This window comes from Oryctolagus cuniculus, chromosome 12, assembly GCF_051225735.1.
Source record: "Oryctolagus cuniculus isolate XC-2025 breed Fujian yellow rabbit chromosome 12, ASM5122573v1, whole genome shotgun sequence".
NCBI lineage: Eukaryota > Metazoa > Chordata > Mammalia > Lagomorpha > Leporidae > Oryctolagus > Oryctolagus cuniculus.
In genome coordinates, this window is record NC_142878.1 from 12,640,044 (window position 1) to 12,662,611 (window position 22,568).

At 43.4% G+C, this 22,568-nt stretch overlaps 1 protein-coding gene across 9 annotated transcripts in view; it reads right to left on the reverse strand.

Annotated features, from left to right (window-relative positions):
* Positions 1-22,568, reverse strand: part of OTUD7A (OTU deubiquitinase 7A) — a 384,176-nt gene that overhangs the window by 182,211 nt on the left and 179,397 nt on the right. For 6 of the 9 annotated variants that reach the window (XM_089309208.1, XM_089309201.1, XM_089309200.1 and 3 more), the window contains one exon: positions 11,693-11,821. The exons of 2 other annotated variants lie outside the window; for them this stretch is intronic. In XM_089309208.1, the coding sequence (XP_089165334.1) occupies positions 11,693-11,738 (46 nt within the window). In that variant the 5' untranslated portion in view covers positions 11,739-11,821. Of the gene's footprint in view, positions 1-7,194; positions 7,322-11,692; positions 11,822-22,568 lie in introns of all 9 variants that reach the window. One more of the 9 variants, XM_089309202.1, reaches the window with a different exon arrangement.

The following is a 22,568-nucleotide window of genomic DNA, read 5'->3' on the forward strand; positions in this document are numbered from 1 at the left end:
TTTCCCCAGTTAGAATGACTGTCATCCAAAAATCCATAAGCAATAAATGCTATCAAGGATGTGGAGAAAAAGGTACACATTGTTGGTGGCACTGGAAACTAGTATAGCCACTGCTGAAGACATCATGGAGATGCCTCAGAAAACTAAAAATAGATTTACCATATGATCCAGTTATTCCACTCCTAGGAATATCTCAAAAGAAAATGAAACCAATTTATGAAAGATTCACCTGCACTCCCCTGTTCACAGCAGCTCAATTCATATCAGCTAAGATATAGGCCCCAGCTAGATGTCCATCAACTGATGACTGAATAAAGAAAATGTGTTTGATATACATAATGTAATGTTACTCATCTATAAAAAAAGAATGAAATCCTGACATTTTCAACAAAATGGATGCAACTGGAGAACATTATCTTAAGTGGAAGAAGCCAGACCCAAAAATACAAATACCACGTTTTCTCTTACTTGTGGTAGTTTATATAGAGAGTATAAAAATTGTGTGAAAGTCATATCATTTGATATAGCTATAAATAGTGCTTCACTGAATCATACCATGCAAATGCCAATAAGTCCTATTTTTCATGCTAAAAAAAAGAAATGGGGGAATAATGAAGACTTCTGGGGGACTAGCAATGCTTTGCTCTTAATTTGGGCGTTGGTTGACCAGATGACCAAATAACTCATTTATCTGAACTTATGTACATTTCTTGATATGTATACTATATTTCAATGAAATGTCAGAGATCTCTTCCTTTTTTTCTTTTAACTTTTGCAATAAAATAATTTCAATTTACTTTATAATCATAGGCTTAATAGGGAGCAGGAAGTATGGTTATCTTAGAATTGTATCTATGAATTTGGTTCTCTTTATATTAGTAAAAATTTTAAAAAAATTAAAAATGAGAAAGATATGCATACTGAAAAAAATCCCAACAACAACAACAAAAGAAATTAAAAAAAAAGAAAGGAAAGAAAGTATACTGGAGACCTTTCTTGATGTGACCACAGCACTTTCCTTCACGTTTCTGGGTTACATTTCCTGGTCTGCCATGCAGTAAGGTTTGAATATAGGACCAAGTTCCACGTTGGGGGAATGTGATGAGGAAATGATGTGGGCTACTTCCAGAAATGGCCCCAAACCTTCCACTGGATCCCCACTTCCATGTCTAATTTATTAGCTCATTATAGTGGTTTTAGAGGAAGATCTGAGATCCCAAGGAATGGTGAAGCTACAGGAAGAATCCTGTAAAGATGAATTCTCTCTGCTGACCACACTGGGTTAACAAATGGAGAGACATACAGTTGTCTCGTGTGAAAGCATACAGATTTGGGAAAATATTTGTCCCAATGTTTGGCTAGTCCAGAGCAATGTATAAACCCTCTGAAGCTGTAAAAAGTAACAGTCTGTTAAAAAGAAGTTTGGGACCAGGCACTGTGGTGCAGCAGGTTAAGTTGCCCCATGGGCCACCTGCCTGGGATCAAGTCCTGCCTCAGCTTCCAATCCAGTGTCCTACCAATGCTCAGCCTGGAAGGCAGCAGATGATGACTTGAACACCTGTGTCCTTGCCACCCACTTGGGAGACTTGAACGGAGTTTCTGACTCTTGGCTTTGGCCTGGCCAAGCCCTGGCTGTTGTGGGCATTTGGGAAGCTGAATCAGTGAGCAAGCAGATGGAGGATCTCTGTGCCTCTGTCACTCATCACTCTGCCTTTCAGATACATAAAACAATAAATAAACATAAATCATTTTAGTAAAATTGATAATAGCAAATACCAAAGGTAATAAACAAAGTCCTAAATGACAAAAATATAATAAAATGTCATCAGAGAAGATTTTGGAAAATATATGATAAACAAGTGATTAGTCTTTAGAATACATGATGAATGCTCCCAATAAATGATAAAAAGACACATGGATCAATAAAGAACTGGCACATTAAATGAATGTGAAATTTATGGAAAACTCAAATGACCAATCAACAAATGGAGAATCAATCTTAGTAATAATAAAGAAAATGTGAATTAAACTATAAGATAACCATTAACTACAGCACACCCCCAACCAGACTGGTGAAAAAAAGAAAGTATCAAGGTAAGGTGAAATAGATAATTTTTAACATTGCCACTGGGAGTATTTGGGGCTGGCAGTGAGCTCAGCTGAGGGCATTTTATCAGTAACCAATGTAATTTTAACTTTTACATCCTGTAACTCTGCAAATCTCCCTCTCTGTATCTTCCCTAGAGGCAACCCAGCTCATGAGCACAAAGAAGATGTCTAAGGATGTCCCTTGCAGCACAGCCAGAGATATCAAAAAGTATTGGTTTGTCAGCGGGAGACTGGCTAAATCAAGTACATCCAGGAAATGAACTGGACTAGCTGTCAAGATGAAGATTTCTCTGAGGCATGTGAGAATATCCATGTGTTGCAGTGTAATTAAACAATACTAGAAGGAAAAGAGCTTGAGCAGAGACAAACATCTAGAGAAGATGCATTTTCTGTGGCCATGATGGCCTATTAGAGCTTGTGCCCTGGGAGGGAGGCAGCATGAGTGTTGCTTCTATTTTATGGGCCTCTAAGTTCTCTGCCCTTGTGCTGCTATAATAAAGCATAGCTTAAGCATCATTTCCCACTGCAGGCAGTAAATCAGATATAAAAGACATGACGGGGGCCTGGGTCCAAGAATGAAGGCAAAAGTGAACAAGGACTGGAGGTTGAAGAACCAAGGAGACTGTACTGGTGCAGACCTTGGGGAAAGGTGGAGCTGGCTTTGGACTCTGGCTGCTACTTGTCTCAGGTGTGTGTATGGGGGAGTGTCTTTGGAAAATCACTAAATCCCTGTGGGTCTGTTTCCTCATCTATACACTGGGAGGCTACCACATCTTTCATAGAATTTTGTAAATCTTCAAAAGACTTAAATAAAAATATTCTTTTCATCTATCTATCTAACTGTCAGCATGCCTTCCTTTTCCGCTATTTTCTGTTTCTGTCATGTGTCCGTCTTACCTCCATCTATGTTTCTACCTCTGCTTCTGCCATTCTATTTCTCCTTCCCTTTTCTTCCATCGTGTATGTTCTGGGTGTGATTTGTCAGTATGTATTTCTGTATTATCTGTCTCTCTCTGTAACCTGCCATTTGTCTGTTAGCCCATCTGTGGATCTCTGCGTCTGTCTTTCAACTTAGGATCTAAATACACTGGGAGAACAGCAGAGCAAGGGCACATTCTGGAGATTAGTTCTGGAAGGAATTCACAAAATTCAGACAGAAGACTTCAAAGATGACCTAAATACATGTACTGTTCCCATGGACTGTAAGATATAATACAGTGAAGATGTCAGTTATCCTCATATTGATTTATGAATTCAATGAAATCCCAGTCAACATCCCAGCAGGATTCTTTGTAGACAGAGATAAGCTGAATCTAAAATGTACAAAGGAAAGATAGAGGAATTAGATTAGCCAAACCAATATCAAAAGAGAAAAAATTGGAGCACTCGCACTACCCAATTTTAAGATTCATTATAAATCCACTGTGGTCAAGATAGCATAGTGTTGGTGAAAGGACAGACACAAATATCAGTGGAACAGAAAACAGACCACTGGTTTTTGCAAAGGCACACAGGCAATCCAATGGAGAAAGGACAGACTTTTTTTATTTTTATTTTTTTATTTTATTATTTTTTTGACAGGCAGAGTGGACAGTGAGAGAGAGAGACAGAGAGAAAGGTCTTCCTTTGCCGTTGGTTCACCCTCCAATGGTTGCCACGGCTGGTGTGCTGCCGCCAGCGCGCTGCGGCCAGCGCACCGCGGTGATCCGATGGCAGGAGCCAGGTGCTTCTCTTGGTCTCCCATGGGGTGCAGGGCCCAGGGACTTGGGCCATCCTCCACTGCACTCCCTGGCCACAGCAGAGAGCTGGCCTGGAAGAGGGGCAACCGGGACAGAATCCGGCGCCCCAACCGAACCTGGTGTGCTGGTGCCGCAAGGCAGAGGATTAGCCTAGTGAGCCGAGGTGCCGGCCCAGGACAGACTTTTCAACAAATGGTGCTAGAACAAAGGGACATTCATAAGTAAAATAAACAAAATAATTTCAGGCCAGCGGTGTGGCTCAATAGGCTAATCCTCCGCCTTGCGGCGCCGGCACACCGGGTTCTAGTCCCGGTTGGGGCACCGGATTCTGTCCCGGTTGCCCCTCTTCCAGGCCAGCTCTCTGCTGTGGCCAGGGAGTACAGTGGAGGATGGCCCACTCAGGTTTCCATAATATTCTTGTGACTTCATGACCTAATGGGTTATTCTGTTAATTGCTTTCTTCAGTAGTTACTTGAGTTTTTACTTTTAGTTACTAGAAATACTTATACAAATACAAACCCATGCAGGCATTCTGAAAAGGTCTGGGAAAACTGACTTCTAGCCCTTGGTTTTCATTGCTGACCTTCAACACGTGTGTGGCAGTTTCTATTTCAATATGGTTGTTGAGGGGTGACTTGGCATAGTGCCAAATACACAGGGAACACCAAAAAAGTTCAGTACAATTATAAATGCTATTGTTATTATCTACATATTATCTGCAAGTATAAACAAAATAATACACCTGGTAGATCTGGGAAGTAGGGGAAGCTGGGTGTGGTTCATTAATTGTGACAAAATACTAAAATGAGATGGAAATGGAGTGAGGGACTCTTGGGAACTATTTACATTATTACCTCACAATTTTTTTAAACTATTCTGAAATGAAATGCTTAGAAAACAACTAACACATTTGGGAAACTAATAAAACCCTCTGCAGTTCCACCCTTTCGAAAGATTTGCTTTAGGTAATTTCTATGTCATATAAACAAGAACTTTAAAAGGTTGTTTATATGTTGAAACTGAGGACTAGGAAGTCTAAACTTCCAGGATCAGCTGTTTGAGTCAAGGAAGAAACTGCATTTATTTTTTGGCAGAAAATTTATTAGTCCACTCCCCTGAAGAAATAATGGTAAAACCAATTTTCTTCAAACACTAGACATTGGCTCAAGACCAAAGAAGCAGCAATGCAGCCCAGGAGGAAATAGTCACAGCAAGTTTGAAGCAACCGATTTCAACACAGAACACTCTGTTGCTATTGGCAAAGGACAGAGTATTTCTTTCTGGAATACACAATGTCCCACAAATAAATTGCCTCTGATTTTAAGGCTCTCTAATCAATGGCCAAGGATGTAATCCCAGCTGTAGAACAGGGGAGCTCCAACGGAATGGGAATTAAGAGAGGAAGATGAAAAAAGAATGGGGTGAGGGGAGACAAGAAGGGGGAGAAGGAAGACAAGAGATAGAGATACAGATGAATGGCAGCTCCACTGGAAAGCACATATCCAAGTGCATTCAACACTCCCAACTTTCACAGGTACTATATTAATTACTTATTGTTGTGAAGTCAGTGACCCTCAAATGTAGGGATTTGAAACAATCCATATGCAGAGTCTCACAGTTTCTGTGCTAAGTATCAGAGGCAATCTGGCTCGGTCTCTTGGGAGGCTGTACTCAAAATGTGGATGAGAGATGCTGCCCCTTCTGCAAGCTCCACTAGGGAGGATCCCCTTCCAAGCTCACCTGTGTGACTGCTGGCAAGATGCTTCCTCAGGACTGTTTAGCTAACAGATCCTTGTCCCAGGGGCTTTCCCATATGTGCAATCATAGAACGACAGCTGGCTTCATCAGAGCGACCAAGTGAGAAGAGAGGGAGAGCAAGAGGGAAGCCAATATTTGTAATCTGATCTCGGGAGTGACAGCCCATCACTTCTGCTATCTCTTGTCTGTTAGGAGCAAGTCACTAGGTCCAGTCTACACGCAACACAAGGAGGCAGTGGGGATTGGGAACCACATCTGAAGCTGCCTCCCACAGATGTCCTCACGCTATCCACACCAGGCCAAAAGCTGCACCTTAAGATGGCACTCATAATTTGTCAGCCACCTTATTTTAGCTAACTGTCATAAACAAATGATGACTTCCTGAATATTTGATATTCTACTGGAACACTGACAATATGTCTGCTTGATTCTATTCTGAAAGTCTTGAGAAGTATCATAAATATTTATCTAATAATTCACAGCTGATAAAAATGCAGAAGGTGTGAACCCCTGTGATGTTCAAGGTGAACCTGCAGAAATAAACTTATTTGCTTAGTAAAAATATAAACACAAAGAAGGGTATTGTTTTTATTGATGGAGAGTTAACTTAGCATTCCATTTCTGCATGTATTTCTTTCCCAACTGACTTTATTATATTAGTTATTCCGAAGCTCTTATACTCCATTTGTCTTGTTGGTTGCCTTATTAATGACTTAAATAATGACAAGAAATATTTTGTGATGTATGTGCATATTTTCATAGGTATACTATATACAAACAAAAAGACATATGATGGGATGATCAGTAAATGATTTTCAAGAAGATTACAACCAAGTTCTAGGAGGACATGGAATAGAAATGCAAATCCAACTAAAAAACAAAAGGATGTAAATATTCAATGTGAATGAAGAAATTGCCTTTGTATTTTAAGGGAGCGTATTTACACTCTACTGTGTATATTTTTACGCAGTGACAGAACTGTTCTGCTTTAAAGTGCAGAAATGTTTACAATTTGTTAAAAGTGACACCTTTGTCCCTAACTTTATACTGCATAGTTAATCCCCCTTTACTATCTTTCTGTTTTTTGAGGTTTCAGTTGCTGTTGGTCAATCACAATCAGGAAAACTGAATGGAAAATTCCAGAAGCAAAAGCAATTTATCAACTTTAAACTGTCCCGTGTTCTCAGCACTGTGATGACATCCTGTGTCTTCTGCAACATCCCACCCACAACCTGACTATCCACTTGTCCAGCACACCTACAATGAATGTGCTGTACACTCAGGTCAGATGGTAGCCCTGTTAGTTATCAGTCTTACTGTCATGAGGTCTCAGGGCTCAAAGGCCAGTCTCACTCCTCAATGAAGTGAAAGTACCCAATGGAATGTCAGAACATAGAGGGCCCATGGTGGGCACAATGGGCTGACAATCTGAAAACTTAGACATAAGGGAGCATGACAAGCAGAACAAAAATATGGCTTCCAGGGCACAGAGGCCTGCCTGCTGCAAACTGACCTCAAAGAGAAGTGCTGTGCACCGGTCTCAAGACAGAGTCATCAGGACAAATGAGTCAGAATGTGGCAAACTCACCGAGCACTCACTGTGTTCTTAGCAGGTGCCATGGCCCGTGAACTCCTCACATGAATTCGCTTTGGTCTCACCTGAAGCCAATGGGGTGGGTACTCCCATGAGCCCCAGTTTTTCAGTGATGAGGAACCTGAGGCACAAATCCACCTATTACACTTAGCCCCTCAACCAGACCCTGGTGCAACTAAGAGTTGAGCTCAAGCAGTCTTTTAACAGCACCCACTGCGAGGCTCCAGCCCCAGGGAGCCAGGGGGAAACTGAGGTTCCATTCTGGTGCTGGAGGATATGACTCGATGCAGTGTTGCCCAGTGGAGGCCCCTGCTCACCCTCTCCCGTCTACAGCTGCCTGTAGATGATTTACACTTTTTTTTTTTACTTTTGAAACAATTCAAAGGAAACCTCATGGTACACCAATGGACAGCCCCTGCCGGCCTTGTAGGCCTTGGCTCATTCCTGTCTGTGACAACTGTAGACCCCCAGGGGTCAGGAAAGGAGGTGTTCTATGAAGAATCCTCAGTGTACAGTGATGCTGATGCATGAATGGACAAAGACTGCTAAAGAGGGAACCTGAACACAGAGCCACGTCCTCAGATACTCAGTGTCGAGGACCCCAGGAACAGGGACATGCATCTCAAAACTGCTCTGGGCGGGCGACCCAGGTGCGCCAACCATCTCTACTAGGTGGGTGGAAAGCTGAGGCGCCCGAGGCCAAGAGCCATGCCATAGCTTCCCAGCCAGCCAGAGAGCTGAGAATCAGCACCTTCACTGGACCAGATGCAAAACAGGACTCTGCAGTGTGGGAAAGGCGACAGCAAGAGGGAGGAGGGAGAAGCAGGGGCCTGGCTTTGGGCTGCAGGCTGGGCAGGTGGGGGCTTCGTGACAGGGGCTTTTCCTTGGATTTGAGCTGCTCCACTTCATCCTCTGGCATATGGGTCGGGAACAAAGAACTCACTCAAGACCTGAGGATAGAAAGTCTTCAGGATGCACCTTGGGAAACAGAAAAGGCAGCTCCGACACTTTCATCCACACATTCGGATGAAACCCAAGTGGTTTCCTTGGTGTTTATGCAGCACAAAAGGTTTGATTTTTCATATGCTTCATTCATCTTCTAAACCGTTCGACTGAGCCCACACCTGGGAAAACTGGGAAAGCACAGCCTGTTCCCAAGGAGCGCACAGGGGACAAGGACAGAAGCAGAGGATTCGTGCCTGGGAGGGGTTGATAATACGGAAACGGAAGAGGGTGGCGGTGACACTTCAAGGAGGTTAAACCTCTGGTCTGCAAGGCCCTCCTCTGTCCTGGTGACCACAGGCTGACCACGACCAGTTGGTCAGGGACACAGGTGATAGCCCTGGACCATCTTCTAAGCTCAGTCTCAAGAGAAGCCAGTCAGGCGTCAGTCAGGTGCAAGGAGCACACAGCTCTCACTGCTTTTAGGAGTTTCAGGGAAGACATTGGTTCACTCCCCTAATGGCCACTACGGCCGGCACTACACCGATCTGAAGCCAAGAGCCGGGTACTTCCTCCCGGTCTCCCATGCGGGTGCAGGGACCCAAGCACTTGGGCCATCCTCCACTGCCCTCCTGGGCCACAGCAGAGAGCTGGACTGGTAGAGGAGCAACTGGGACTAGTACCCGGCGCCCCAACGGGACTAGAACCCAGGGTGCCGGCGCCGCAGGCAGAGGATTAGTCAAGTGAGCCATGGCACGGCCCTGAGGGAGCATTTAAAAGATACTAACATGTTATGCAAGGGCAGGCTTTATTTACTTGTTTATTTTTAAGTCTTAGTCTAGTCTACCTTCATGAGTAGCTCCTAAATAAGCCTATGTTTTCACCAGCTGTTTTCTTGGTAAAAGTTTCAGAATATTCTCAGGGGAGATTAATTTTGAGAACAAAACAAATAAAACTGGGGCTGATGCTGTGACGTAGCCAGTAAACTCGCCATCTGTAAGGCTGGCATCCCATATGGGTGCCGGTTCAAGTCCTGGCTGCCCCACTTCCAATTCAGCTCTCTGCTGTGACTAGGAAAGCAGTGGAAGATGGCCTAAGTCCTTGGGCCCCTGCACCCGTGTGAGAGTCCTGGAGGAAGCTCCTGGCTCCAGATCGGCGCAGTCTAGCCATTGCGGCCATCTGGGGAGTGAACCAGCGGATGGAAGACCTCTCTCTCTCTCTCTCTGCCTCTGCTTCTCTGTTACTCTGCCTTTTAAACAAATAAATAGATTTAAAAAAATAAAACCCCAAGAACTGGGTTCTAAGCTGAAAAGTTTAATGATCTTCAAACAGAAAGTGCAAGTTGGTTACTGACCTTGGCAAACTGACCGCAGAGCAGTGAGATACAGGTGCAGAGAAGGAGCTGAGGGAGGCTGGGGAAGGGGCAGACAAGCAGGACAGCAGAGGGCACCTCTCAGACACTGCTCACCAGTGAAGGCCTCCTGTCCCAGTTTGTTTGCTCTTCTATGGAAACTTCTAACTGCAGGGACTTCAAAATACGATCACCGAGATCATGGGGACGGTCTGCCCTGTCATACAGGTTTACTAGCATTTGGCCAAAGGTCTCAGGAAAAGTCTCAGGAGTGAAGCTATGCCCAGCTGGCTCTTGGGCTTTCCTTCCTGCACTAGGAATGAGCAGTTGATGTCTCGTGATCACCTACCACAGGCCCTACCCCGTACCAGACACCTCATGCCACTGTCCCTTTTAGTCTCCTAATTTATTTGAGAAAGAGAGAGAATGGGCGAGAGACAGCACGAGAGAAAGATCTCACATGCACTGGTTCTTTCCCAAATGCCCACAATGGCTAGGGTTCCAGAGCCAGAAGTTGGGAATGCAACCACTGCTTCCTCCCAGAGTCCACATTAGCAGGAAGCTGGAGTTAGGAACAGGAGCGGGGTTTTAATCCCAGGTGATCCAACATGTGACCAGGACATCCTAACAGGCATCCTAGTCATTAGGGCAAATGGCCTCCCTCAGTCTCCTAACTGAAATATCAAAGCACTGAGGGTTTGTGAGGTGACGCATTGTTCAAGGTCAGCCAGTCGGTGTAAGACAGACAAGGTGCAGACCTAGACAGTCTAATTTCAGAGTCTTCCTCTTGACTGCCCCACATATTCCCTTGTGTGATGATCTCACAATCATGGGAAATGTGAAAAATAAAGGACTGTGTGACAAGAAAGAAAGTCCTGGGCCTGATTAGGCAGTGAGTGAAAAATCACAATGCAATCATGACGGGATGCTAAAGCCACTGGGTGACAATGAACAATTAATGGCCTCAAAGTTCATCCCACCAACTAACTCATCAATTACAAGGAGTCAGAAGGAAAAGGTCACTTTATAAAGGAGAGCTCTGGAGGGAACCTCTGCACCAAGTAAGCACACTTGCCATCACCAACAACAGATGCACCGCCACACTGTGCTCACGGACGCAGTGTAAAGAGAAACAGGCGAAACAGTCAGCGGAATCTTAGTAGGAAGACACAGTTATAGAAATCCGGATTCTGAGATACTTTACCACACACTGCCTTAGGTTCTTCAAAGAGGGCAACATCATGAACGATAAAAACAGAAGCAGTAGTTTTGGTTTAGATAGAAAGAACCATAACCAAATCAGTGTGTGATGACTGAATGCTGAACAAGGGGGAAACAGCTTTGAGGAATAATTTGGGGGCACGCAGAATTATTTGAAAAGGGGAAGTAAACTGGATGACGTTACTCTCTCAATGTTTAATTTCACAGTAATAATGGCTCCACAGTTGAGCAGAAGACAGCTATGTGCTTACCAGATATATGCCACAGGCTGTCATGATGAGTGGAACTTACTTCCAAATATTTTAGATAAAAAATTGGACATGCACACACATAACACACACACACACACACAAATACAAATGTCCAATCTTTCCCTGTGTGTTCAGATGTAGGTAGGCAATTACTAAATCTGGGTGGAGAGCATACCAGTGTTCATGTTCTATGCTTTCAACCTTTTTGTAGATTTGAACTTTTTCCAAGATAAAAAGCAAAAAAGTAAATGAAAATGTTTGTTGCAAAAACCCTTAGAGAAAATAACTACATTCGAGTATCAACTAGATGAAGGTTCTATTTTTGGAGAAGAACTAAGAGAAAATGTTACACATGAAAACAACTAGTGTGTTAATATGATAGGGCTATTTTTCTTATACTTTTATTACTGTTGAAACTAATCATGCTTGCAAAAGATGGCAACAGATACAAAGTAGTTTTGCACTAGCTCAAATCAAATCACTTGTCAATCACTACAGTCACGTTCTTTTTCAGATCCACGTTTATTATTCTAAACTCACATCCTAATGTAATAGGAGATACATTTCATGATTCTCTCCCGGGGACTTCACTGGGGAGACGACATTACCGGGTTTTAGGCCTGATCAGGTTGCCTGTTCCCAAAACCATTAGACACTTTTGTTAGAGACACTGATGGCACCTATCCTCGTGGCACTGTCCCCGGGGCCCCATGCACACAGGACTCACTTTCCAGGTGTGCAGCTCTCTGGAGGTGATGGGTGCAGTCAGGCATCCGGGTCAGCCCTGCACCATCCCTGCTGGAAATGGTCCATTGGTGCCCCAGTGCAAGATGTGAGACCACAGCCCCTGAGAGCTCTGGAAAAGACAACAAGAATACAGAGGGATGTTCACACCTCAACACACAGGAATTTAAAGTGGCAATCTTCAGATTTTTTTCACCTTTTAAAAGTAAATACCAATATTTCACATTTAAACACCATCAAGTGATCTGGAAGGGGAATCCCATGCCCTGACCCACACTCCCAGCACATGGTTTACCCTTTATTTTTAAAACGACTGCCAGCATTGGGAGACAAATGAGGGTGTCTGGGAAAGGAGAAGGCTTTGGGGTCAGACCCGGGAGAAACCGGATCCCGGGGGAGGTGAATGGACCTCCCCAGAGGGGTTATGAGGCCCAGGAGACGCTCCAGTGGTGTGGTGCATGGGGGATTTCAGTGGTCAGTGTGATGGCCAAACCCAAGAGCCTCCTGACCTGGAGATCCACTCCCAGTCTTCGTGTGCAAGGCAGGTCTTCCTGCAGGTGTCAGAACCCTGTGGATGCTCAGAAGCTAAGAGAGGGTGGCAGTCTGGTCACACCCAGCACCCTGTTCTGACTCCGCCACTCTGGGAGACGAGAACCCTGCTTCCCACAGGGTCACTGGGGCTCCCATGCCCCTAGGGCTCCTCCCTCCCAGCCAGGCAACAGCAGTCTCAAACAAACCTGCAGTCTGAAAGTGGAGACAGAGCTGGGAACCAACATCTGCTGGACAGTGAGTTCTGTGGTGACCAAGTCATGGGCCCATGGGGCACAGGGGACTTTTCAGAGGGAAGCAGACCCTTGGCGTGGATCTTAAAACACTCAGAATTCTCCGAGGGGCCTGGTATCTATTGAGTGCCCATTCTGCACCACACCCTGGACTGGGCAGATGGTTTCTCTCAGCTGCTGCACAGAAAATGGCCTGAGGCGCACAGGCCTGTCCTCCCACTGCCCAGGGAAGAAAATTCTTCGCTGAGGGAACCTGCAGTGTGAAGACATGGGGTGACCCGCATGTGAAGGAGTTGCAAGGACACAGGGCTGGGGACGGATTTGGTGCAGATTCAGTGTAGAGTCCAAGGGGGTAGGGGACAGGGCGGAGGTAACAGGAGGCTGGAAAGGAGTATGAACCAAGCATTTCCCCAGCTTTGTGAGGGCATCAGCCACTCTGCTCCCATGTTTCCTGGTGCCCCAGAGACATTCTATTTCAGCCGTCTGTAAAGTCTTTCCCCAATCACAGAGCCTGCAGCACTACCACTGCTCCTCAACAGGAGGCTTTGCCTGCTCCCTACCCATTACACCAAGTGTTCTTCTGACCTCCAGCTAGTGACGTTTTTCTCTGACTGGTCCCTCTTCCACCAAGGATATTTCCTATTTCAAAATGGACGAATTTTGCTGTCACAAATACATCTCTTATTCAAGATGAATTTTATTTTTACATTAGGAATGAACATGGCCCTTATCCTCTGGTCCCTTTTTTTTTTAAATATTTAAAAGTCAGAGTTGCATAGAGAGAGAAGGAGAGGCAGAGAGAGAGAGAGAGAGAGAGAGAGAGAGAGAGGTCTTTCATCTGCTGGGATCACTTCCAGCTGGGCTTCACTCCCCAGATGGCTGTAATGCTCAGAGCTGCACTGACCTAAAGCTAGAACAAGGAGCTTCTTCTGGGTCTCCCACACGGGTGCAGGGGCCCAAGCACTTGGGCCATCTTCTACTGCTTTCCCAGGTCATAGCCCAGAGCTGGATTGGAAGTGGAGCAGCCGAACTTGAACCAGTGCCCATATGGGATGCTGGCACTACAGGCGGTAGCTTTACCCACTATGCCACAGTGCTGCCCCCTCTGGTTCTTTGTTAAATCGGGGGATTTTCAAATCAAAGCTAAGCAGCTGAAACATGTTTTGTTCAAACACTTTTGCATTTATCAAACTTTGGTACCTTTAAATTATGTTGCTTACCTGGTGTTGAGAACCGTTAGTACTTCTGTTAGTATTGTTAATATATAATAATAGAAATTAATACACAAAGGGTCGCAGAGAGGTCCCTCAACATTATCATCAAGCACAATTCCTTGTTGAACTGCTCATGAATATTGTCCATTTCTCACTTCATCATTGACTCCATTTTATGCACTCCCTTATTCCTTACCCAAATCTGGATCCTGTCGCTGTGTAAACCACAGTTATGAAAGTCATTATCACTCTCTCTCTCCATCTCCTGATCTCTCTTCCTCTCTGTCTCTCTCTGTCTCTTGATCTCTCTCTGGATCTCTCTCTTACACTCTCCTCCCTCCTTTCCCTCTTCGCCCCTTCCCTCTGGTCTGTCAGGTTTCCCCCGATAAACCCTTTCCCTTACAAAAAAAAAGTTATTATCTTCTAATGACCAAATCACTGGCCTTCCTGGTCTTAGTTGACATATCTGCTCATAGCTGCCATCTTGACCTATTCTTCATCCTTGATATCACTGTGTGGTATGCTTGATACCACTGTGATCTGGACTCCTCACCTCCCCACTACTTTTTTGTCTCACTGATTCCTCTTTGCAACACCCTTTGAGTATTCTTCCGAATCTGTCCTTAGCTCAGCTCTTTCTTACAGGCAATTTCCACACTCACAAAAGTTACTAACCTCTGTAGTCTACTTTTTAGCCTTCAGTCCACAACTCCCTGATGTTATGTCCATTTGTTCATTTCACTGGTCCCTCAAATTCATTAGAAACCAAACCATTTTCTTTGTAAAACTTCCCTGTTCTCCAAGTCATTCAAGATTAAAAAAGTGAATGCTTCTTTGACTTCTCCCTCTCCATCTCAATAAGATGTTTCTCTTTCTTGGTGCAACATTAATTCTTATTCTTTCTCATTCATATTCATTCTCTCTCTCTCTCTCTCTCTCTCCCTCCCTCCCTCCCTTCCCCCTCCCTCCCTCCCTCCTTCCCTCCCTCTCCTACCCCTATCACTTCTCTCCAACCTGGGTAATCATAAAATCCTATAGTCACAGAAAATGAATTTCTTCTGCTTTCCCTGTCCATCTGTCAGTTCTCTCGATGTCATCATCCCTGGACCATCTGATTGCATGCAATGGTGTAAGAGATGGCCTGACAGGTTTCCTCCAAAATCTCATACTTTGCCAGCTCAAGGGTGTGATGAGAAAGAGAGTCTCTACAACATAGTCTCAAACCAGCTTCTGTAAGATATTATTTATGAATGACAAACAGATAAATGGTAATGCTGCCCTAGAGATACTTGACAGACATTACCTTAGTCAGGATCAAAGCTAACATGCTAGTAATAAGACACACCAAATAAATCCTGTGTATGTATTGATGTTTTGTAATTTATACCAGAAAATGTTCAAGTATTACATGTCAATCAAAATATAAATAGGAAAAAATTCTCAATATTATGTATATACCAGTACAGAGATGAGCATATCATATTAGCAGTCTCTTTCCTCCTAGGGTACAACTTAGGAATTATCGCAGTTTGAGGAGACTAGGAGGACATGACATCTATACACAGTGTGGGATCTGGATTGGATTCTAGAACAGAAAAAAGACATTAGTGAAAAACCTACTGAAATCCCAATATTGACGTCAGTGGATTAGTTCACACTGCATGTCAGTGTTAATTCTTGAGTTCTGAAATTGTCCTATGGTTTTGTAAAATGCTAACATTTGGGACAACAGGATGGTGAGTATGCCTTTTACAACTTTTCTCTAAGTCTAAAATTATTCAAATTGACTAACTTAATGTAAGTTATCCTGAGTTGATCAACACACAATATATAAATGTATTAAAACACTGTATTGGATCCCATTAAGATGTACAATTATTACTTGCTAATAAAAAATTAAAAGCGATCTCCCTCAATTCAGAGTCTATGGATATGGTTCAAAGCTTTCTCTTAATATTCCTTTTATTTGACATTTGACTTTAAATTCAGATTTATTACCCGTTTGGAAGTTATTCACATAGATGGTACATTGCTGGCATTCAGTTCTACTTTCTTTCAACATTATCGATTATGACAATTTTTTTGAATATGCCATCTTCTCCCCGTGAGTTATAATAAATCTACATTTCAATTAATGTGAAAAATCCTTACTCTTTCAGTGATTTTTTTCGATTTTGATGCCAATACCATACACATTTTTTTAAATTTAAATTTAAATTTTTTTTTTGACAGGCAGAGTGGACAGTGAGAGAGAGAGAGACAGAGAGAAAGGTCTTCCTTTGCCGTTGGTTCACCCTCCAATGGCCGCTGCAGCCAGCGCACCGCGCTGGTCCGATGGCAGGAGCCAGGTGCTTCTCCTGGTCTCCCATGGGGTGCAGGGCCCAAGCACTTGGGCCATCCTCCACTGCACTCCTGGGCCACAGCAGAGGGCTGGCCTGGAAGAGGGGCAACCGGGACAGAATCCGGCGCCCTGACCGGGACTAGAACCTGGTGTGCTGGCGCCGCAAGGCGGAGGATTAACCTATTGAGCCGCGGCGCCGGCCTCATACACATTTTTTGACCAGTACAGCTATGCAATACATATAGTGTATGACAGAAGTCCCGTTACTATTCTTGCTAAAGCATTTCTTTCTGATATTTGCCGACAGTTTGGTCTCAGTTAAGCTGAAGCCTAGAGGACTGATTGAAATTGAATTCCATTTATATATTAGCTTCAAAAGGAATCAGTAGCTTCAGATTTAGTTCCGTCCTCTGCTAGGGTTTGAGTGTGCCCTCAAAGTTCATGTGCTGGAAACGCAGACCCCAGTGTGGTGGGCCTGAGGTGGTAGAACCTTTAAAAGGCAGAGTCTGTTGGAAGCTGATTAGTCATTAGGGGGCGCCACCCTCAGAAGGAAGGAATATGGGAGGGACTCAGTCAGTTCCCACGACAATAAACTGCTGCAATGAGAGCAGCTCTGCCCTCGGAATCTTCCTTCCTTTCCTGTCTCCTCCTGTGAACGCTGCCTTTTGTGTGTGCTCCGGGCAGGATTCCACCAGCCATGCTGGGATGTCTGAAAGCCCTCACCAAAGGGACTTCCAGATCTGTGAACTAGATAAACCGCTTTTCTGTATACAGTACCCAGCCTCGCCTTGTGTATTTTGTTATAGCAACAGAACATGAGCTAAGATTTCATCCATGAGCACAGTATAATTAAATTATTAAGTCATTTAAGACAGATTCATACTTGCTTTGGGTATGCATTCCCAAAGACAAATACACATTCAATTCACACAAACTAAAAATGAGGCTGGGAGCAATTTCCAACACGTCTGACCAAAAGTTAGACTTCTTAACATGAAAGAGCTTAGACAACCAATAATTTAAAAGAATGAGGGTTTTAGAGGACAATGGGCAAAAGTCATTTCTGTGAGAGAGGGGCTAGGGATGGTAGACAGGTAATGTACCCCCCAGTACCTCACCAGCAGTCAAGGGACTACAAAATGAAACAAGAAACTTTTGTCTTTTGAACTAATGAGATTTGCAAAATTAAAAAAACCTCTAATATTCAATGGTGATGAAGGTATGTGGAAGAGAGCACCTCATGCATTAAATGGTAGAAAAAAAAACAGTGGAAGTGTGAATTGAGAAAGGGTGCACAACAGATATCAAAAATTAAATTATATATGCCCTTTGAATCATACTTTTAGGATTGTATGCCACAGAAATTATGAGTTTCAGTAAAGAGAATTTTATATATAAATTACTTTTCCCTGATCAGCATTATATGTAATGCTGCCAAAACAAGTCTAACATCACCATTAGAGGACTGGTGGATAAACTAAAGTAGCTACACTATATTATGCTGGGCATACCATTTTGAATTTTTACACTGGTCTTCTTAAATCAAGTTTCCTGTGTAGCTTTCTCCTTTAATTTTTGACAGGCAGAGTGGACAGTGAGAGAGAGAGACAGAGAGAGAAAGGTCTTCCTTTGCCGTTGGTTCACCCTCCAATGGCCGCCGCTGCAGCCGGCGCACCGTGCTGATCCGATGGCAGGAGCCAGGATCCAGGTGCTTTTCCTGGTTTCCCATGGGGTGCAGGGCCCAAGCACCTGGGCCATCCTCCACTGCACTCCCTGGCCATAGCAGAGAGCTGGCCTGGAAGAGGGGCAACCGGGACAGAATCCGGCGCCCCAACCGGGACTAGAACCCGGTGTGCCGGCGCCGCAAGGTGGAGGATTAGCCTATTGAGCCACGGCGCCGGCTAGCTTTCTCCTTTAAGCATGATGTACACTCAGAATCAAAGAGGCTACCAACAGCAAGGGCACAGAGCTCACCTCCCCGACAAGAACACAGTCTAGAAAAGCAGGCTTAGTGGAGGAAGAAAAGCAACAGAGCAGTTTTAGAAATTCTGTAGCTCCATCAGCATCTTAACAGCTTTTGGGGGAGGCCTGACTGATAGTCTAGATCAGATTTTTACTACCTGCAGGGACAGGGCACCCTCACTTGAGGACTAAAATGGAAAGTCCACCATTTCAAAGGACTCTGGCAGAGATAAAGCTGGGCAAGGGGGCAGAGAGAGCGAGGTGTCCTGTGCTTGCTGGGCCACAGGCCCTGGTGGACAGGGACCCTGGAAAATCTGAGCAAGTAAAAGCAGGAGGGCGATGGGCTGCTATTTGATCCTCTGTGGGACTGTGAGGGGGACTGGACAGAATTCAAGCAGAATACAGGATTCTGAGCAGGTAATGCAGAAAGACATTCAGGAGAGAAAGGTAATGGAGAAGGGGATGAGAGAAAAAGGGAGAGGGCAGGAGGGGGAGGAAGGAAGAGGGAGAAAGAGGAGAGGGTAGGAGGGGAAGGAAGGAAGGAAGAGGGGGAAAGGGAGAGGGCAGGAGGGGGAGGAATGAAGGAAGAGGGGGAAAGGGGAGAGAGCTGAGGGGACCTGAAGGCCCCATGTAGGCTCCTGCAGGGAGGTCTACCCCAGGAGTCCCAATCCAAATTGGAAAGGAAGAAGCAGAATTATCTCTGCAGAGCTGGCTCAGAAGGGGAGCAGCCAGGACACGAACCATGGCCCTTATGGGATGCCGGTGCTGCAGGCGGAGGCTCAGCCAACTACGCCACAGTGCCCGGCTTATAAATATATTTTACAGTATATTTTGTTACCATGCTGGAAAGAATTTGGAGAACATATTTAACCTGACCACCCTAGCCTGCCTGTAGACCTGAGGAGCAGCCATTCCTCCCTTCACCTTACTCTTTCTCCTACACCCCTCTGCTATCACCACCTGACTCCACGGTGAAGTGCTTCCACACAGAAATCGGGTGTCTTACCCCTTGATACATCATCCTAAAAGTAAGGTAGTTTTTTTTCTTTTATTCATTATTGTTATGCTCATCTTGCTTGTGAACCTCCAGGTATAAATAAAGCACTTTGGTAACTCTGTTAAAAAAACAAAAACAAAAATCTTTGCAGTTGACATGACCTTCTATGTAGAACAAATCTCAAGGCTTCAAGAAAAAACTGTGACAAATAAAAAAGAATTTCATAAAGCTACAGGATGTAAAATCAATACAGAAAAGTCAGTTACAGTTCAATATACTAGCAATGATCTATTCAAAAAGGAAATGAAGCAAACAGTTTTACTTATAATAATATGAAAAATAATAACTTTAATCAAGGGGGTTAAAGATGTATGCATTGAAAACTATAAAAACATTAATAGAAGAGACTGAAGAAGATACAAATAAGTGGAAAGATAACCCACGGTCATGAATTAAAATAATTAATTTTGTAAAAATGTCTATACTCCTCAGACTGATGAACAGATTAAACACAACTCCTATCAAAATCACAATGACATTTTAAATAGAAATATATTGACATTAATAGAAATATTAAAAACAGTCCTAAAATTTGTATGGAACTACAAAAATATCTGAATAACCAAGTTATTTTGAACAAGAATAAACCTGGGAGCATCACACTTCCTAATTTCAAAATACATTAACAAAGCTATAGTGATCAAAACTGTAGGGTGATGGCATTAAAATGGACATATAAACCAATGAAATGGAACGCAAAGTCCACAAAAAAATTCACACATATTCATCTGAACTTCAACAAGGGTATCAAGAATACACAATGAGGAAAAGGTAGTCTCTATTTTCTTTTAAAGATTTATTTATTTTATTGAAAGGCGGAGTTATAGAGAGAGAGAGGCGGCGAGAAAGAGAGATCTTCCATCCATTGATTCACTCCCTATATGGCCGCAACGGCCAGGGCTGAGTCAGGCCAAAGCCAAGAGCCAGGAACTTCTTCTGGATCTCCCATGTGGGTGGCAGGGACCCAAGCACTTGGGCCATGTTTCATTGCCTTTTCAGGTACATTAGCAGGGAGGAGCCAGGACTGGAACTTGTACCCATATGGGATGCTGGCACTGCACTCACTATGCCACAGAGCTGTCCCTGGGCAGTCTCTTCAGTAAATAGTGTGGGGAATACTGGATAGCCACATGCAAAAGAATTAAACTGGAATCTAATCTTACAACATAAAAAAAACCCCTCAAAATGGATTAAAGTTTTATAATAAGATTTGAAATTAGAATTTTCTAGAAGAAAACATAGAAAAAAAGCTTTTTGACATTAGCCTTGTCAATAGTTTCGTGGATATGACACCTAAAGCACAGGCCAACAACAACAAGAAACCAAGAATAGACAAGCAGGATTATACAAAACTAAAAGTCGTTTGTAGGGATAGACACTTGGCATAGTGACTGGCATCCCTGCATCTTATTTCAGCGTGCCTTGGATTCAAGTCCTGGCTCTGTTCCCAATTCCAGTTTCCTGCTTTTGTATGCCCTGGGAAGCAGCAGGTGACGGCTCAAGTAGTTGTGTCCCCATCTCCCACATGGTAGACCCAGACCGAATTCCCGGCTCCTGGCTTTCACATGTACCTAGGATGTTGTGGGCATTTAGGGAGTGAACCAGTGGATGGGAGATCTCTGTCTCTCTGGCTTTCAAATAAATAAAACAAAATAAATAATTGTTTTTAAAAAGTCTTTTTAAAGCAAAAGAACAATTAACAGATGGAAGAAAATATTTGCAAACCATTTTTCTGATAAGGAATTAATATCCCAAATATCAGAGAAACATATGTAGCTCATTAGCAAAGCAAAACAAACAAAAAGGAACCCAATTAATATTCTGAGAATGGGCAAAAGGACGGCAAAGACATTCCTCAGGGTGGGAGGGAGTGAGGGAGGGAGGGAAGAAGGGGATATCATTATGTTCTTAGAATTGTATCTACAAATCACATTGAATCTGTTAAAAATTAAAATAAAATACAAAAAATAAATGTCTCAATTTTAAAAAGGATGTACAAATAGCCCACAGAAATATTAAAAATTGTTCAACACCACTAATCTTATAGAAATGTGACTCAAAACCACGATAAGTCAATGCTTCACATCTGGTGGTTTGGCTCTAATCTAAAAGCCCCAAGTAACAGTGCTTCCATGGATGAGGAGGAAAGGGAACACTCACACATTGTTGACAAGGAACATAAACTCACAGCTGGTACAGAAAACAATACTGAGGTTTCTCAAAAAATTAAAAATAGAATTGCCATATGACCCTCCATACCAATTCCAATTCTGAGTATATATCCAAAGAGATAATAGGTAAGAATCTTGAAGAGATAATTATATTCCAGGTTCATGGCAGCTTTACTCACCACAGCCATAGTACAGAAAAAAATCTCAGTGACTACCCAGGACTGAAAGAATAAAGAAATATATGTAAACACACACACATTTTTTAATATATATATATATATATATATAATTTTCCACAGCATATCATAATACAAGGCATGTACGGATTTCATTTTTTTCACCAAAATAAACTTATCTTTTAATTCCATTTCCATAATTTTCTGAAGTGTGTGTGTATGTGTGTATGTAAAATGGAATATTATTCAGCTTAAAAAAGGAAGTTCTGGGGCTGGCACCATGGTGCAGTAGGTTAATCCTCCAGCCTGCGGTGCCAGCATCCCAGATGGGCACCGGTTCTAGTCCTGGCTGCTCCTCTTCCCATCCAGCTGTCTGCTGTGGCCTGGGAAGGCAAAAGAAGATGGCCCAAGTGTTTGGGCCCCTGCACCTTCATGGGAGACCAGGAAGAAGCACCTGGTTCCTGGCTTTAGATCAGCGCAGCTCTGGCCGTTGTGGCCATTTGGGGAGTGAACCTACAGAAGGAAGACCTTTCTCTCTGTCTCTCCCTCTCACTGTCTGTAACTCTACCTCTCAAATAAAAAAACAAAAATCTTTTTTTAAAAAAAGGAAGTTATGTATTTGCAACAATTTGGATTAACCTTGAGTACAATAAGCTAAGTGAAATAGGCAAGACATGGAGGGAAAATTCTCCATGATGCTATGTACATGAGAAATAGTATACTCAAAGCCATAGAAGCTGGGAGCCACATGGTGCTTGCCAGGGCTGGGGAGGGGGGAGTCTAGAGGTATTAGTCAACTGGTATGAAATTTCAGTTATGCAAGTTGAGTAAATCCTAGACATCTGCAGTGCAGCATGGTGCCTAGCGTGGAAGACTGTGGTGAATACTTGGAAATGTGGTGAGTAGACCTTAAGTTATGTGTTCTTATTACAAAAGTAAATAATAGCAAATAATACAGAGAGCTGGAGGAAATTTTTGGAGGTGATAGATGTGTTTATGGTACAGACTTTGGTGATGATCTCGCAGGGAAATGCTCACCTTCAAACTCAGCAAGATGTACACGGGAAATAGGTGCACTTTTCATATGTCATTTATATCTCAATCAAGTTTCTTAAAAAATAATTTTGCAAAATTAACCCAAATGAACCAAAGTAAG